Below are 18,269 nucleotides of genomic sequence, written 5' to 3'. Positions count from 1 at the left end.
TTACAGTAATTAACTGAAAATGTTAGTTTTATTGTTGACTAAGTTTACCTGTATACATGTACTATAATGTGTGTTTTAAGGAATCCGATTGTTTTTGTTGTTGTTGTTGTGTGAGTGTGTGTGCAAAATCAACAATATAGAAACTCCTTACTTCTGTACAGTGTGTAAGGCACACAGACTTCGTGTTCATGAAAAGTTTCAGGAAAATCTTCGGTTTAGGTATTCTTAAGTAGGTACCATCGGAAAGTACATTTTCATCAAATAAAGCATTGCATGGGGAATGATTTTACATACAGATTATCTATTGAATGCCACCGACATAGAGTTTATCAAAAAGAAAAATGACATGAATATCTAAAAAAAAAACTAGTTAAAATATTGGTATGAATACAATATCTTTGCACGAAACACCAAAAAAAATTGTATTTTTTTTTTTAGAAGAGTGTATGAAAAACTTAATCTCAGCGACATTGTACGAGTATATTGTTAGGGAGAAATGTAAGGTCAACTTTAAAATATTGTTTGTTTGCCTTCTCCCGATTCAGGATGAAAAAAAAAATGGGTCTGTAGGTAGGTGAGAAAATATTTTTCTTAGAAATTTTCAACATGCTGAATGCTAAACATCTCTTAAAACTGAAGGTATTTATAAACTCAAAAATAGTTGTTCTCGAGATGAGAAAATTCTGGAATGAAAAAAAAATCGTTTCCTGGAGGTTAAAAAAGTTTTGAGTCGGCCATTTTTAGCCAGGCGGTCCGGAGAGGACAAACAAACAAAGTTTTACAGATGGCCTAAGGAATAGAATATTTATTATCAGTCATATTTTGAAAACTCCCAGTCTTCATTCTTCAGAAATTCCTTTGGCCTTCAGCTCATCTTTAACTCTTGACAGGTATTCTGGATCTGGATAACCATATCTGAAACAATTAAAATACTAACAATCATAAAATTTAAATTGATTTCTGATAAAATATTTAAAAACAGTATAAAGTAATACTAATTACAAATGAAGCAATAAAATTGTGTTTCATGCACAGTCATGCTATATATTTTTCTGCGTTTATTTTTGTTTTGTTTTCGTTTGTTTGTTTGTTTTTTTAAAATTAACTTTTACTTTTCTGGTCCTCCTTCTCTCCTTGTTTTGTGATGGATGTCGTTCCACGTGACTACGTTGTCTTTACCGGAAGTTCGAGAGAAACCAACAGTAAAAATCAGACGATGCTCGAAAGCACGCTTCAGCATCGTTAAAATCAGACGCCCCTCTCTATTGTCCGGTAAGTAACCTTGGCGGGAAAGGCCATGATACGGTTCCCCAGGACTAGGGTGGTTTTCCTGTTTGAAAAAAAAATATCTGTATCTAAATGATATATATATATATATTTATATTTTTTTTTTTTTTTTTTTTTTTTTTTAGAAATTGTCATCAAATATTATGTATATGCATTAACATAGACAAAATTACCGAATATATTGAACGGAATAAGATAAAATAAAATGTCTACCGTCTGATTTCCATCCGGAAATTCATAATGGATTATCAGTGTTTTACAGCTGTATCCCGGAAGACAAGCATCATCCAGATATATCGTAGCAGTCCCATTTTCTGGTTGATTTCCGTACATTTCCCCATAAACCGTATTGCAAACAGGACAAGCCGATTTATGGTATAAATATTCTGTTATACACTCACGACAGAACTCGTGTTTACAATCTTTCAACTGTACTGGATCAGTCAATTCATCATCCATGCAAATGACGCACATAGTCTCATTTTCGTCCGCCACATCTGCGCACGCACCTTTCTCTAATAGTTCACCATCAAGACGGGTGACTAAGATCTCAGTATCGGTATCCTCAGAATCCGAGTCGATCATTAGAAGATTTCCTGGACAAAGTTTTGATCCAGGGTTTTGTATTGGAATGGAATCGTTATACTTTCCAAGAAAGGTATTTTTGGGAGGTACGGATACCAAAAACAATTCCATATTTTGCTTGTGGTTTGCAGATGATCTCCAAGAATCGATCCTTTTATAATTTTTAGGGTTAAACTTGTTAGAATCTTTACGAGAATTTTTCGTAATCTCACCCTTTGGCTCTTTTTTCTTAATAACCTGTCGGTCTCTTTGAAGATTTGAATTCGAACAGAAGGATCTAAATACATCGATAACCACTTTCGTAGTTTGGTCGGTAAAATTGACAACATGGACCGTCTTCAAATTGACATTTTTTGCTGATGAGAAAGATTCAATTGCTTGTAGCATAACTGTGGCATATCTTGCTAGATGTTGTGGATTCTGAATTGAACCTGAAATAATGTAAATGCCCCACTTAAAAACCCAAACAACATTTTTAATTAAAGAAAAATTAAAACAGTTTCCAGTCCTGCTAAAATTTAAATCTGAATACGACCGTTAACTCATGATTCATTTCCAGTAAATGTACTCACCCGTTCCCAGTAACGAGAAAGCAATGGATAACAAATTCTTTTTTTTAATCTTTTTCTTGTTTGCTGCATTTAGTATATTAAACGTGGTATCCCATAATTGTTGTTGGTAAAAGTCTGATGGAATGTCATCCGGAAATTTGTCAATAATGGCATGGAAAACAATTTTAAAACTAAGACATCCCGCACCAGTCTGTAACACTTCAGTTGTGTTACGTTTTTTCTTCCCTGAAAACAGTTTTTCATGTTCCTTCTGATATGATTTTCCTGCCTTTTTGATAATTGCTTTTGCAAGCTTGCCGTTTCCGGGTACTTGGGCATTTTCTGTTGACACCAGAATATCGACGTTGTGAATTTTTGTGAGATCCTCATTGTAAATGAGTACAGTTAGGTTATTAACTTCAAAGATTTCCGTTCCTCCACTGGAATTAATTTGTTTTCAGTTTGATATTCTTGGAGTGTGAACATAAGACTGTGGGGGTATTTTAAACTGTGTTGTATATACAGGTTGTGGGATTGGAAGTACGGGAGATGGACTCGCTGGGTATGGGGATATGGGAGGCAGTCTGAATGGGTATGAAAGTACAGGAGTTGAATTGCTTGGGTATAAAAGTACAGGAGTTGAATTGCTTGGGTATGAAAGTACAGGAGTTGAATTGCTTGGGTATGAAAGTACAGGAGTTGAATTGCTTGGGTAAGAAAGTGCAGGAGTTGAATTGCTTGGGTATGAAAGTACAGGAGTTGAATTGCTTGGGTATGGGAGTACGGAAGTTGTAATGCATGGATCTTGACATTTTTCTAGATCATTTAAGCGCATCATCACAGATTTTTCCTCAAGATACCCTGGGTTCTCAGTAGCAATTTTGTATGTGTGTGTTACCAGTTCTACCATCTTCTCTTTTTTATCAATAAAATGAATTTCTTTGATTGGATTATTCATGCCAGGTAGAAATTTAAGAAATTCCTTTATGGATTTTACATACATTGCTGCAGATGCAATATCTGGTATGCCAAATATTTTACCTGAAAAGGACAGTTTACATCAAGAAATTAGAACTTAAATTAGACGTCTGAAGCTATGACAAGTGGAATGAATGTAAGTATTTCAACAACATTGGAAAACATTAGAAGTTTCTTTGCATGGTACACTTTAGGAAGAAAGAGCCAATACATATTCTTGGGATATTTGACGAATTTTCACTTACCTGAACCTATAGGAGGCAAAGCAACAGCTTTTATACCTTTATCACATGCTGTTACAAGAGCTCTTGTGACAGTTTCGCAGAGATCTTTTAGACACTGTGTCTTGCTTCCCGTGTCGTAATTCTCCCACCGAGGACAAGCGCAGTGAATTATATATTTACAAGGAAGCCTTCCCGCCAGTGTGACCAAATTTTCTTTGGTTTTTATCTGTCTGTTAGCTTTGATCTCTTCAGCAACTTCATTCCCTGCTTCCTTTATAATTACCTCTGAGAAACCATCAGCTTTGCCTCTATTCCAGATACTGACGATAGCTCCGACAGTGCTACTGGGTTTTGTGATAGATCCACTGTAAATCTTGAAAACAAGGGTACCCTTTTTCCATTTGAGATTAAACTCTTTTCTGGTTCCTAATGCCGATGCCATTGTTTACAGTTAGCCAGTTTCATAAAATTCCTTCACTGAATCATTAATTTCCCTAACATCAAAATCACACAAGGCTTATTAACGTTCAAAGAAACTAAAACGAAAGAAGACGTATGAAAATCGATGTGTTTACATGCATGCAGAACTGTGCACTACGAACATCTAATTTCTGAATCTCTTTATTTTACACGCGTACCAGCTATGAATGTTTTCACTAATTCAAGGAAGAATTAAACATGACAACAGAGACCAAACCAATCATAATTATCCTCAAGGTTTGTTTATGCGGATGTCGTTTATCGTGCCAGTTGTGCAATTATACAGATAAGAGTTATCTATTTCATGCACACATGTTTAAGCTAATTCAAGTCGTGATGTCTTTTAAAAATAACAGGCATTGGCTACTTGTATATGTATATAATGATTCAAGGAAATTTGAATGCATAAAAATATTCTTTTCTCCGCAGAAAAAAGTAGGCGGATGGCTTCAATATGGTGTCTTGTTTGTCCAATTAAAATAAGTCCTCTGTGATTCCCTTCGCTTCTAGTTTCTCCTTACCGTCACGGTAACTCAGTCCGTAGAAGCGCTCGCTCCGTGATCGGAAGGTCGTGTGTTCTAATCGCTGACCTAAGTCGATAAAAACTAGGGAGCAACTGTTCCTTCGCCATGCGCTCGGCACTTTGAAGTGAAAGATGCGGGCCCTTCGGATGAGACCTCAAAAAACCGAAGCCCCGTGTCACGGCAGGCGTTGGCACGATAAAGATCCCTCACTGCTCAATGGCCCTGAGTGCCGAGTAAAGGTCTAAATTTGAAGCCCCTCACCGATATATGGTGACTGACGTCTCTATATGAGTGAAAAATTCTCGAATGGGACGAAAAACAATATACAGTCAATCAATCTTTACTCTTTCTAGATTCTCAGAATCAGGGGCCCTTTTTACAAAAGAACTTACGACTAAGACAAAAAGCTTTAGTTGATTGCGAAATTTTGCAAGCTTGAAAATTCTGTTTAAAATTGCCAGTGTAAAAATATCTTTCTACATTCCCTTTAAAAAAGATTAAAACCATTTTCAATAAAATGTAAATAAGAAAGTTATAAACAGAATTAAATTTTGGTCTTAGTCGTAAGTTCTTTTGTAAAATGGGCCTCTGGATACCCATATCTGTAATCAAAACATTCCTACTTTGCAAGCATTTTGAAAAAATAACTTAAAAGAGTTTCAAAATGAAAATTACTAAATTCTAAATAAAAGGAGGGGAAAATGTTTTCCTCTCAGTGAACATTTACTAAACCAGAAGTACATTTATTCGTCAAAAGATGCATTGAAACATTGTTTCCATTTGACATAAAGATTGTTGGCGACCTCTATATGATATGAACAGTCAAATCTTACAAGTAGAAATGTGATACTTAATCATGAGACAGTAGCCTTCTTATTCTATAATGTCAAAAAATAATTCCATACGACATGCAAAATCATTTCGTGATTTTTTCACAGTATTAGTATAGTTTATATCTCTTGTTGTTCTTAATTTAATTTTTAAAAAGAAATTGCTGTTAACATAATTTTATTGCCATGATATTGAAATAACATATCCAGACCATATTCTATTTTCATCATTATTGTGCTTGCTAGCTCAATCAGATACATAAAACACAGCCAAATGTACCAAGCAATAATTTTCATGAAAAAGAAATATAAATTTTCACATGTTAATAATGTGAATTAATTGTAAAGTTCCTTTGACGAACAATGTTCGTGCATTTTGGGATATATTTGAGCATTCACACTTGAAAATCACGTAAAGTAATACTCACCATCATGTGACCGACACATACCGTACAAAGAGGCTTCTCTGCAAAGTTTGGCAATGTGACTTGCAATTACCATCACAGTTAGCAAATCCAGTTTGAAAAAGAATTGCTAAGCACACTTTCAATAGTCCTGCCCTTTAGAATCCAAGTACCGGTATGTTTTAATAAGTATTTTAAGTCACCGCATTCATATTGCATGGTCATACTCTTTACAGGATGTCCAGGTTTGTTGATTATATATCTACTTTTCTCCCTTTGAAAATTGTTCCCTCATAGTCGAACGTCATCAATTGCCGATGAAAGACTTCAAATTTAGTCCGTTACTCGGCATTGTTTTTGGCCATCGAGCAGTGAGGGATACTTTTTCGTCCCAACATCTACTGCGACACGGGACCTCGTTTTATGTAACCTCATCAGAAGGATTGGATTCCATGTCTCGCAGTGGGATTTGAAATCGCGACGTAAGGATCAAGAAACGTTATATAAACACTGCATCACGCGGGCAACAGGATGTCCAAACACTTTACGGAAATGGGTGTTTTTTAATGTTTTATTTACTATCAAACTTAAACCAAAGAAGTCAGGCATTTGCAATAAGATTCAGGACATGCTAAATACCTCGTTTAAATAGTTACAAGAACACATATGAAAAATGAACGAATGTTGACACAATTTAATAATCTCCACCTGTGCATAATAATGAAAAAGATATAATCATCAGATGATCTTCCAATTGATTTATATTCGTATTGAATTTTATGCAAACATAGGATGATGAGCCTAGGGGGTAATTCAGGTGATTTTTTCTTCATTTGAAAGGATGGGGTTCTACAAATGACAAAACGAGTTCTAGACAAATTTAAAAATAATAAAGCTTAATATATTTTCTTCATGGTTTAATAAAGTAAATTTATAAAAATAGAAATATATTTTATATACTAAGTAACGGATAAATCCGTCGACAATTCAGTATCACTTAACAATTAGTATGAAAAACATTCATCAACATTTTGACTTAATGAAAACGCTAGACTATAGAGGCAAATGCATACTAGATATGTGTTCATGTATTATAAAAAGCAAATAATATCTAATGACAAAACTTTTGGTGATTGTTGTGGAAACTATACAGTCATGTGATAATCATCATGGATCTAGTGTTGTAGATTAATTTATTGTTTCAGAGCAACTTTTAAAATTTATTTTATATGCGTATGCGGCTAATTTTATATCACTCTCAAATTGTCACTGTAGTTTGTCTATGAAATTGTTCCTCTTTTGAATGTGAGAATGTTTGTGAAAACATGATATAATATATCAAATGGTGTCATTTTATGAGATACATGCCATACGAAAATGTGTACTTGACCGTCAACTAGTCGTCAACTAGCAGACAACTACTTGTCAACTGAATACTCGAAAAAAATTGACCCCAAGGAATTGAATGCTTTTCTGAAAAGTTGCCAACTATATTTCCTGAAATGGTCAGTTGACCGTCAATTGACTGCTTTTCACTGAGTTGACCATTAGCTGAATGCTAATACTTTGAAAATCTCATGCCTGAAAAGAGTTGACCATTGTTGAACACTCCGACTTTGTGAAATCTTGCTGAATTGACAATATTTGACCACTGAGTGTTAGAAAAGCTCTCAGACTCTATTAATGCCAGGTGTGAAGTTTTGCATAAAACACAGGTGCTTGGCGATGGAACCCCCCCCCCCTCGTTCCGTAATTCATATATATATATATATATATATATATATATATATATATATATATATATATATATATATATATATATATATATATATATATATATAGCCCGGGGTTGAACTCTCGACCTACGGAATCTGGGCTGGGATTCATAGACATACTTAAGATTTGTGCTAAGTTTCACACTTAAGTATAAAATAAATTCTTAGCTAAGAAAAAATTCTTAAGTCGTATTCATATAAATTCTAAGTGCAATTCTTAGCTAAGTTTAATTCTGAGAAAATTAGAGCACTTAAGTTGGGTCACCCTAGCAACGCATACAATTTCCCGAACAAAAAGCGCACTCTTTTGTGATGGAGGTATTTAGTTCCATGAGTATTACATCACAACTGATACAGCTTTGCCATCAACAGTGCACAATACATGTACTGCATCTTACCAGTTGATAAACATCTCAAAGTCAAAACAAGCCTCTAGCTGGATGTAATAGCATGGTTTCTTACTGAAAGGTTAAAGTGTCTTCTGTAAAATATTTTTTATTTGATAAAGAAAACTTAAGTATTTCTTATCTACTTAAGACACCTCCTGTGGACACTTAACTTTAAGTCAATACTTAAGCACTAAATATGTTTATGAATTACACTTAAGTATTTCTACCAAATTTAAGTAATATTTAGGGGACTTAAGTATAAAATATATAACTTAAGTGATTTTTTAAACTTACGAATATACTAAGAAGTTTTATGAATCCCGGCCCTGTCTCCTAGCAGTACAGGAACAGCGCGCTAGACCGCTCTGCTATATATATATATCATATTCTTCTACGACATATTCACAAAGTATTACAATTGAAAAATCCAAAATACAACCTAAAACCAGCCTTTTATAAAAGGAATTTCAAGAATGTGGAGTATTCAACATTGCTCAACTGCACAGAAAATATAGGAGCATTCAACAGTGGTAAACTGTACAGAAAATATAGGAGCGTTCCATAGTGCTAAACTGCATAGAAAATATAGGAGTATTCAACAGTGGTCAACTGTACAGAAAATAAAGGAGCATTCAACAATGGTCAACTGCATAGAAAATATTGGTGCATTCAACAGTGGTTAACTGCACAGAAAGTGTAAAAGCATTCTTCAGTGGTTAACTGCACAGAATATTCATGTATATAAGAGCATTCAACAGAGGTCAACTATATGCAGATGAGTTGAACGCTCCTTGATTTGTATGCCAAAAATTCAACTAATGGTCAATTACGATCAATGGGTCGTCAAAGAACCGTCAACTGAATACTTCGATTGACTTCTCATAGTCTTTTTTCGTAGTCAAAATTGTCCATATTTTTTATCCACTCCAACTGAACAGATTTGTTTTTCTCACAAAATTTGACTTTGCCAAATAAAGACTTTTGTAAACATTATGACATGTCGTCAGAAATATGTGAACAAATTGAATTTAAAAAAAAAAAAAAAAAAAAAAAAAAAAAAAAAAAAAAAAATTAATTATCTCATATTTCCTGATATGACTGCAGTTTATTTAATCTGCAATATGACCAAAAAGAGATATGTCCTTATATAGCGTAAAAGCTTTTATAGGAAAATTATATCAAGTTTTTAATTGATTAAACAAAAAACGTAGCTAGCCAATCCTGTTCTACTTCAGCCACACTGGTACCCACAAGTAACATTTTGACTTCAGCAACTTTGACTCTGCATAAGAAACTAGTATTTTTAATGTGTATAGTAACACTTTGAAAGCAAACATAATTAAACAGCAAATATGGAATCAACATTACAACCACAAAAGACACGTAACAGGAGATGTCTGATGCATTACTCGAATCAACTGCATACACATACATAATTTGGACCTAAGATCGGTTACTTTCTTGACAAAATAACAATAAATGCTGATAATTGCCAACCTTGGATCAAGGATAATAGGTTATTCAATCAAAATGCAGATTGGTCACACCGATCTCTCTTCCCCCCTCTCTCCCCCTCTCTTAAAAAAACTAACAAAGTCAGAGGGGGCCCTACTAAGGATTGTCATAGGAAAGTGACAGTTGTACTTAAACAGAAATGTTTAGCTAAAATATAGCAAACAAGTGAAGTTAAGGTGACATGAAAAAATCTTCATATTTATATGAGGACATAGAGACAGACAAAACGATATGAAACATAAAAAATTTAAAGTGTTTTGCACCATTTGTGGCATTATTATCATCTCTGAAAAAAAAGCAGAGATGCATCACAATGAAATCTTTAAACAACATTTTTCTTTTAAGGGTCAGAGAATCAAATTATAGAATAACAAAACAAATGATTTCTTTTTTTTTTAAATCCACTGCTTCCCCTTCGTTTATATAAATATATATATATATATATATATATATATATATATATATATATATATATATATATATATATATATATATATATATATATATATATATATATAAACGATATATATATATATATATATATATATATATATATATATATATATATATATATATATATATATATATATACATATATACATATATAAAGCACAAAGAAATTCACTTTTAAAAGGATACCCACTTCTGCCCCAGTCCGGGGTTGAACTCTCGACCTACGGAATCTGTCTCCTAGCAGTACAGGAACAGCGCGCTAGACCGCTCAGCTATCTAGGCAAGACAAAAAACTATTGAGAATGGAATTGAGATAAAGTTATTCGGACATTAGTTTTATTAGAGGATCGTTACCAATACACGTTGTAATGAAATTAATTTTTATTTATAAAGCACATTTTACAACGACTCTTAAACTAACATAACTGCCCTAAGTGAAGAAATATTGATATAGAAAGCACAAAGAAATTCGCTTTCTGTATTTCTTTGTGACTGAATAAAATTTGAAAGTCGATTACTTTAAGTAAGAATGTTTCATTCCTGTGCCAATCTTAAATAAAAGTTTAGCTCAAAGAGGAAACATGCATGGGGGATATTGGAATATAAATTATAGTTGTATAAAATGCTCTATTCCAGTGCCTATCCCAATCTTGAAAAAAACTCATTTAACTCAAAGAATAAATATGCTTTGGGGGAGCATTGGGGGGAGTTTTCGAAACATAACAAATAGTAAATATTTGCATGCAGATTTAGATTTTAAACAAATATGACTTATTGTGATATGTTAATAGCCGGTTTCTTGTAAAATTAGCATATACTCGTATATGTATTCATGAAAAGGATCTAGTGTATGTGTATTCATAATTATAGGATACTTTGTCTTATTATATCAGAAAAAATTGTAGCTGTCTGTCTGCAGAAAATTATCATACAAACCCTGGACAATTTTCCAAGGATGCAATCTATTTTAATTAAAAAAGGAAATGCGAGATAATTTTCAGGTCTTCACTTGTTATTTCCTTATTATTGGACACGTTCTAGGAAAAGGACAAGCTATCGTGTTGTTTCCTTTTTCATAACTTTCATTGACGAAGCCACAAGAATTTTTCTTCTACATGCAGGTACGTACAGATTTTGTTTTTTAAATATTAGTATACTTTTTTTTTCTTGTGTAAAACGAATTTTCATTGTGTATAACGATGTATTTCTAATTAAACCATTGTGTATTTATATAGAATGATTTATCAAAAAATACAAGGCAATATTTAACACCTATCGCACTTAAAATTTCGGATCTTTTTCCCCCGAACAGACTGCGCTTTCTCTATAACATAGAAATGCCGAGACAATTAGATTAGATAATACAAACAGCTAATCAGGATCAACTCCTTACTCCGCGACTCTAGAGCAGACGCTCTAACCACTGCCCCACGAGGGCGACCAGAGAAATAGAATAACAAGATGGAATTGCAAAGGTCAAGTAAACAAATCATATATTGAAGTCACGGACATAGAGTTTATCCGAAGAAAAAGACTTGAATATCAGAAAAAAACTGGTTTAAACGTGAGTATGAATACAATGTTTGCACGAAACATCAAATATACATAATTTTTTGGAAAGGAGTATATAAAACAGTTAGTCTCAGCAACATTGTACTAGAATATTGTTGGGGAGAAATAAAAAAAAAAAAATAGAATCTTTATTATCAATCATTCCATAAAAACTCCCAGTTTTCATTCTTCTGAAATTCCTTTATCATTCAGTTCATCTTTAACTCTTGACAGGTAATCTGGATCTGGATAACCATACCTGAAACAATATAAATCGTAAGAATCGAAAAATTTAAATTAAATTCCTGATAAATATTTAAAATTAGATCAAAGAGATACTAATTACAAATGAAACCATAAAAGACAAAATGTGTTTCATAACATGTTTTTTTTTCTGCTTTTGATTTTGTTTTGCATTTTTTTGTTTTGTTTTCGATTGTATACTTTTTTTTTTAAATCATCTTTAAATTTACTTTTCGGGTCCTCCTTCTCTCCTTGTTTTGTGATGGATGTCGTTCCAGGTGACTACATTATCCTTACCGGAAGTTCGAGAGAAACCAACAGTAAAAATCAGACGATGCTCGAAAGCACGCTTCAGCATCCTTAAAATCAGACGCCCCTCTTTATTGTCCGGTAAGTAACCTTGACGGGAAAGGCCATGATACGGTTCCCCAGGACTAGGGTGGTTTTCCTGTTAAAAATAAATTTATATATATATATATATATATATATATATATATATATATATATATATATATATATATATATATATATATATATATATATAGGTGTAACTAAATTATATATATATATATATTTTTAGAAATTGTCATCGAATATTAGATTTTATGCAAAAGTACCGAATATATCGAACGCAATAATATAAAACAAAATGTCTACCATTTGATTTCCATCCGGAAATTCATAATGGATTATCAGTGTTTTACAGCTGTATCCCGGAAGACAGGCATCATCGAGATATACTGTAGCAGTCCCGTTTTCCGGTTGATTTCCGTACATTTCCCCGTAAACCGTATTGCAAACAGGACAAGCCGATTTATGGTATAAATATTCTGTTATACACTCACGACAGAACTCGTGTTTACAATCTTTTAACAGAACTGGATCGGTCAGTTCATCATCCATGCATATGACGCACAAAGTCTCATTTTCGTCTGCCACATCTGCGCAGGCATCTTTCTCTGTTAGTTCACTATCAAGGCGGGTGTCTGAAATCTCAGTATCGCTATCCTCAGAATCCGAGTCGATCATTAGAAGATTTCCTGTACCAGATTTTGATCCACGCTTTTGTACTGGGGTGGAATTGTTAAACTCTCCAAGACAGGTACTTCTGGGAGGTACGGATACCAAAAACAGTTCCACATTTTGCTCGTGGTTTGCAGACGATCTCCAAGAATCGATCCTTTTATAATTTTTGGGGTTAAACTTGTGAGAATCTTTATAAAAAATTTTCTTAATCTCACTTTTTGTCTCTTTTTTCTTAATAACCTGCCGGTCTCTTTGACGATTTGAATTCGAACAGAAGGATCTAAACACATCGACAACCACTTCTGTTGTTTGTTCAGTAAAATTGACAATATGAATCGCCTTTAAATTGACATTTTTTGCTGATGAGAAAGATTCAATTGCTTGTAGCATAACTGTAGCATATCTTGCTAGATGTTGTGGATCCTGAATTGAACCTGAAAAGGGAAAACATTGCAAAAAAAAAAAAAACCCACTTAAAACCTGCTAGCTCTGAAACTTAAATTTTTAAAACATCGTCTTTTTTTATTAAAGAAAAATTAAAACAGCACCCATCCCTACTAACTATGCCTAGTCTAAAGAATACTTGTATATAATCCGGACACGACCTTAAACTCATGTTTAATTTCCGGTATATGTACTCACCCGTCCCTAATAGCGACAAAGCAATGGATAACAATTTCTTCCTTTTAACCTTTTTCGTGTTTGCTGCATTTAGTATATTCAACGTAGTATCCCATAACTGTTGTAGGTAAAAATCTGAAGGAAGGTCATCCGGAAATTTTTCAATAATGGCATGCAAAACAAGTTTAAAACTAAGACATCCCGCACTAGTCTGTAATACTTCGGTTGTGTTACGCTTTTTCTTCCCTGAAAACAGTTTGGTATGCTCCTTTTGATATGAATTTCCTGCCTTTTCGAGAATTGCTTTTGCAAGTTTGCCGTTTCCAGGCACTTGGGCATTTTCTGTTGACACTAGAATATCGATGTTGTGAATTTTTGTGAGATCCTCAGTGTAAATAAGCACATTAAGATTATTCAACTCAAAGATTTCTGTTCCTCCACTGGAATTAATGTGCCTTATATTTGCTATGCTTGGAGTGTAAGGATTAGACTGCAAAGGGTATTGAAACTGTTTAAAATCAGGTTGAGGCATTGGGACTGTGGAAGGAATGCTGTTGTATGGGTTTGGGCATTGTTGTTGCCCTGGCACACAGTTGGATGGATATGTATTTGAAGATTTATTTGGATACCTAATTTGTCCTAGATGTTTCTCTTGATCATTCAATCGCATCATCACAGATTTTTCCTCAAGATATCCTGAGTTAAGAAGAGCAATTTCGTATGTATCTATTACCAATTCTATCATGTCATCTTTTTTATCAATAAAGTGAATTTCTTTGATTGAATTTTTTCCTAGTAGAAAGTTTCGATATTCCATTACGGATTTTACATACATTGCTGCAGATGCAATATTTGGAATTCCAAAAATTTTCCCTGAAAAAGACAATTATAATTTACTTGAAACTTGAATAAAATATGATACTGAAACTGAACTGAAAAACAAGATATGATACATGGATATCTGAAGAATTTTACACTTACCTGAGCCTATAGGTGGCAAAGCAATAGATTTTACACCTCTTTCACATGCTGTTAATAGAGCTTTCGTGATAGTTTCGCAGAGATCTTTTAGACACTCTGCCTTGCTTCCCATGTCGTAATTTTCCCAACGTGGACAGGCGCAGTGAATAATAAATTTACAAGGAAGCCTTCCCGCCTTTGTGACCAAATTTTCATTATTTTTTATCTGTCTGTTGGCCCTGATCTCTTCAACAACCTCATTCCCTGCTTCCTTTATAATTGCCTCTGAGAAACCCTCAGCTTTGCCTCTATCCCAGATACTGACGATAGCTTCAACAGGGCCACTAGGTTTTGTGATGGAACCGCGGTAAATCTTAAAAATAATTGTATCTTTGTTCCATTTCAAGTTAAATTCTCTCCTAATTCCTACTGCTGATGCCATCTTTTACCGCTATACGATTGCAGAAATCACTGAAACATATATACGTAAACATTCAAGGAATTTAAAACGAAAGTAGACAAGTAACGATCTATCGATGTTTCCTCATGCATGCAATACTGTGCACAACATAAAATATAACTTCCGAGATTTCATAGACTGAAGAGCTATAAATATTTTACCTTATTTAAGGAAGAACAAATAAGTGACATACAAGAAAGCACACCAAAACATGTCAGTGTTTGTTTACATCAATGTCATTTGTGAGGTCATGCAGTTACACATGCAGGTTAGAAGTACATATCGTCATATTGTGCGGAAGATTATGATAGCATAAGGCCATTTTGTACAAACTTTATAAAACACATCGTGAAAATAAATACTAAATCTATGTGTTTAAAAATAAACAACAAGAATTTTGAGCATATGATAGACAATCTACAATATTTAAATATTTTAGGAATTTAATAATTACATCATTTACAACGAAAATAGGTCAGTTATATTGAAAAGTGCATCTATTCATTTTATAAATGAAGCAAGTGGTAAAATCAAATTGTTTCATATTCAGATATTATCAATTCATTTGGTAAAGAGAATTGTTCAGAATATTGCGATAACCTAAATGTACATTCCGTTGTTTGCTTTTCCGAAAAAAACCCATCTTTCATCCTTCTTTACGTAAAACCTCCGAGCGAACTGTAGAAATTTGGCAAGAAATATCGTCTTAATATTGATGAACAACATCGCTTTTCTAAAATTTGCTTCATATATTATTTTTGCTTAAAAGGGTATGATATAATTTAATTGACAGTGTTATCTATACTACAGAAAAATCTCCGCAAATTTGATTAAAAATTAAAACAATCTTAACTTGTGTTATATTATTTTTTCTTTTCCATTATTACGTCTGAAATAAATAGCTAATCGTTCAGCTTCCTTTTTCTATGCAAAATTGAACGAAATCAAATAAAGAATGTACAGTCATGTAAGTAATCTGACTGACTCTTCTTAAGAAAATTATCTTTGCAAGATTAAATTTGTTTGTTTATTTCTTTTTCTTTTTAAATTTTTTTGTATTTTTATTCTGTTCTGCTTCGTTGTTGTTGTTTTTTTTTAAACATTGTTAAGAATTTATATTGTAACGTTTTTAAGATCACCTGAGTCAACCAGGTAACATTTTACTGTACATACTAGTATTCTCCCGTCATCCGGTGTCGTGCATCGGACATAAATTTGAGAAATTTTTAGTTGCTAAACCAGTTTTAACCAATTCTGGTTTGTAGTGAGAAAAAGAATATTTGAAATTTGTAGTCTCTGCCTTCCTGAGGCCCCAATGGTGTTATCAAAACCCTCAAAATGAATACAAACTTTACTCCTGAACATATCAAGTCAAACTGAAGCTGGTATTAATATAATGAAAAACAAATACTTTACCAAAAGTGTGAAATTCATGAACAGGGTGGGACTACCTTGGTCATACTGAAAATGTACTAATTGTGCTCCTTTATTGGCTGATTTTTATTCAAAAAACCTCTACATGAAAAGAAGAACAACCTTGCTGTAGCCCTCAATTTGGCTATGATTATATAAATAAATCGATGACATTTTTGTCCTCCACTTTCACTGAAACTGGGGTATTAATTTGGGTCTGTCTATCTGACCGTCTCGGGTACTTGTTCGTTTCTGGACAATGTCTCAAGAAGCCTTTAAGCTTTTGTTATGAATTTTTACATCACATCTCCTTATAACCAAAGATCAAATGTCAAGATAAAATCACACTTTCCGTATATGTGTAACACTTTCGTTTCCGGACGATATCTAAAGAGGCCTTTGAGCTTTTGCAATGAGATTTTATATTACACCTCTCTATGGCCCAAAAAGACCCCTATTGATATTGAGATCTAAAGATCAAGGTCATAAATTCATAAATTATATTTGTATGTAAAACTTTTGCAGATGAAATCTTAATAAGCCTTTTAGCTTAAGCAAGAAAAATTTATACCTTAACTCCCTATGGCCTAAAGAAGACCCCTATTGATTTTGAGGTCAAAGGTTAAGGTCATAAATTCATTCATTCTGTTTCTGTATAACACTTTCGTTTCCGGGCATAGTCTTTAAAAGTCTTTATGCTTTTGCAATAAAATTTCATATCACAACTCTTTATGGCCTAAAGAGGATTCCTTCTGATTCTAAGGTGAAAAAGTCAAAGGTCAAGGATTAAAAATAATGTACATTACAAATAACATTTTGCAGCTGCTAACATAAGTTTTCTTTGAGTTTTTTTTTCAGTAAAAAATATCGCAACTCTCTATGACGTAAAGAAGACGCCTATCGATTTTGAGGTAAAAGATCAGAGGTCAAGGTCATGAATTCATACATTCTGTTTGTGTGAAAAACTTTCATTTTTGGAATGTTTTAAAAAGTCTTTGACCCTTTGCAATGAATATATATATATCATAATTCCTAATGACCTAAAGAAGATGAGGTCAAAAGGTCAAAGGTAATAAATTCAAACATAGCAAATAACATTTTCCAGATGATAACTTTATTTTTCGATAAAATTTAATATAATATATTAAGATTACTTTCGTAATTTTCATTGGCTTAAAGGAAGTCACGTGATGTTCGTCCTATTGTGATATTGTTGTGAAAGCTCATCCACGGAATATGATATCGCACGACTCACCATACGTCATAATATAAGAAGCATGTTTTTACCATTGTGACGTAACGATAGCCAAGTCAGTTAGGACTGTGTCAGATTATTCACTTTTAGTGATTATATAATATAACTATTATGGACTTGTTAAGAGATATTGACCTCAGACACAGAAAATGATAGCGACCTTGCAGGCTCGGTCGCTATTACTTTCTGTGTCTTCGGTCAATATCACTTGACCTGAGTGCTTATAACCACATACTGAAGTCCATTATTGTATAATATCACAACTCCCCATGGACTAAAGAATAATCCTATCAATTTTGAGGTTAGATGTTAAGGTCATAAATTCATCCATTCTGTCTGTGCAACACTTAAACTATATCTTAAAAAAATACTTTGAGATTTTGCAATGAAATTTTATATCACAACTCCCCATGGCCTTAAAAAACCAAAGGTCAAGTTCAGAAATGTATATTGCATATATAGTATAAAGGTTTTAGTTTTTCTTTAAGCTTTTGCAATGAAACTTTTGGTGATGGATTTCTTTTAAAAGACTCTTATTGACTTTAAGGCCAAAAGCTGAAAGGTCAAGGTTGACATTTTTTCTTTCTCCATCTGCAAATTTTTTTTTCAGTTCTTCCACCCTTTTCTTTTTTCCTTAAGCGGGGAACACAATTCTCTGAATTAGCTTGTATCAATTAATGATAGTTGTTTTCTCAGTGAACTCGAAATAAAAGACATCAGAGAAGCCTGTCAATGTTTTAAATTT

General features: G+C 33.2%; 1 protein-coding gene across 2 annotated transcripts; it reads right to left on the bottom strand.

Moving 5' to 3' along the window:
- Window positions 1-441: 441 nt before the first annotated feature.
- Window positions 442-14,884, bottom strand: LOC133203048 (protein mono-ADP-ribosyltransferase PARP14-like). Of its 2 annotated transcripts, none has more exons than XM_061338902.1 (5): window positions 14,418-14,884; window positions 13,458-14,309; window positions 1,501-2,303; window positions 1,113-1,330; window positions 442-915 (listed from the first exon to the last, which is right to left on the bottom strand). In XM_061338902.1, the coding sequence occupies exons 1-5, from the start codon at window positions 14,836-14,838 to the stop codon at window positions 840-842; spliced, it is 2,370 nt and encodes a 789-aa protein (XP_061194886.1). In that variant the 5' UTR covers window positions 14,839-14,884; the 3' UTR covers window positions 442-839. The 2 variants fall into 2 exon arrangements, with proteins under 2 accessions (XP_061194886.1, XP_061194887.1); XM_061338903.1 differs by lacking the exons at window positions 442-915; window positions 1,113-1,330; window positions 1,501-2,303 and adding exons at window positions 11,484-11,805; window positions 12,020-12,237; window positions 12,447-13,249.
- Between the last annotated feature and the right edge of the window lie 3,385 nt (window positions 14,885-18,269).

Source organism: Saccostrea echinata, unplaced genomic scaffold (genome assembly GCF_033153115.1).
Source record: "Saccostrea echinata isolate AGI-Se365-2 ecotype Australia unplaced genomic scaffold, CSIRO_AGI_Sech_v1 ptg000047l, whole genome shotgun sequence".
Classification (NCBI taxonomy): Eukaryota; Metazoa; Mollusca; class Bivalvia; order Ostreida; family Ostreidae; genus Saccostrea; species Saccostrea echinata.
This window is presented reverse-complemented; position numbering and strand designations above follow the sequence as displayed.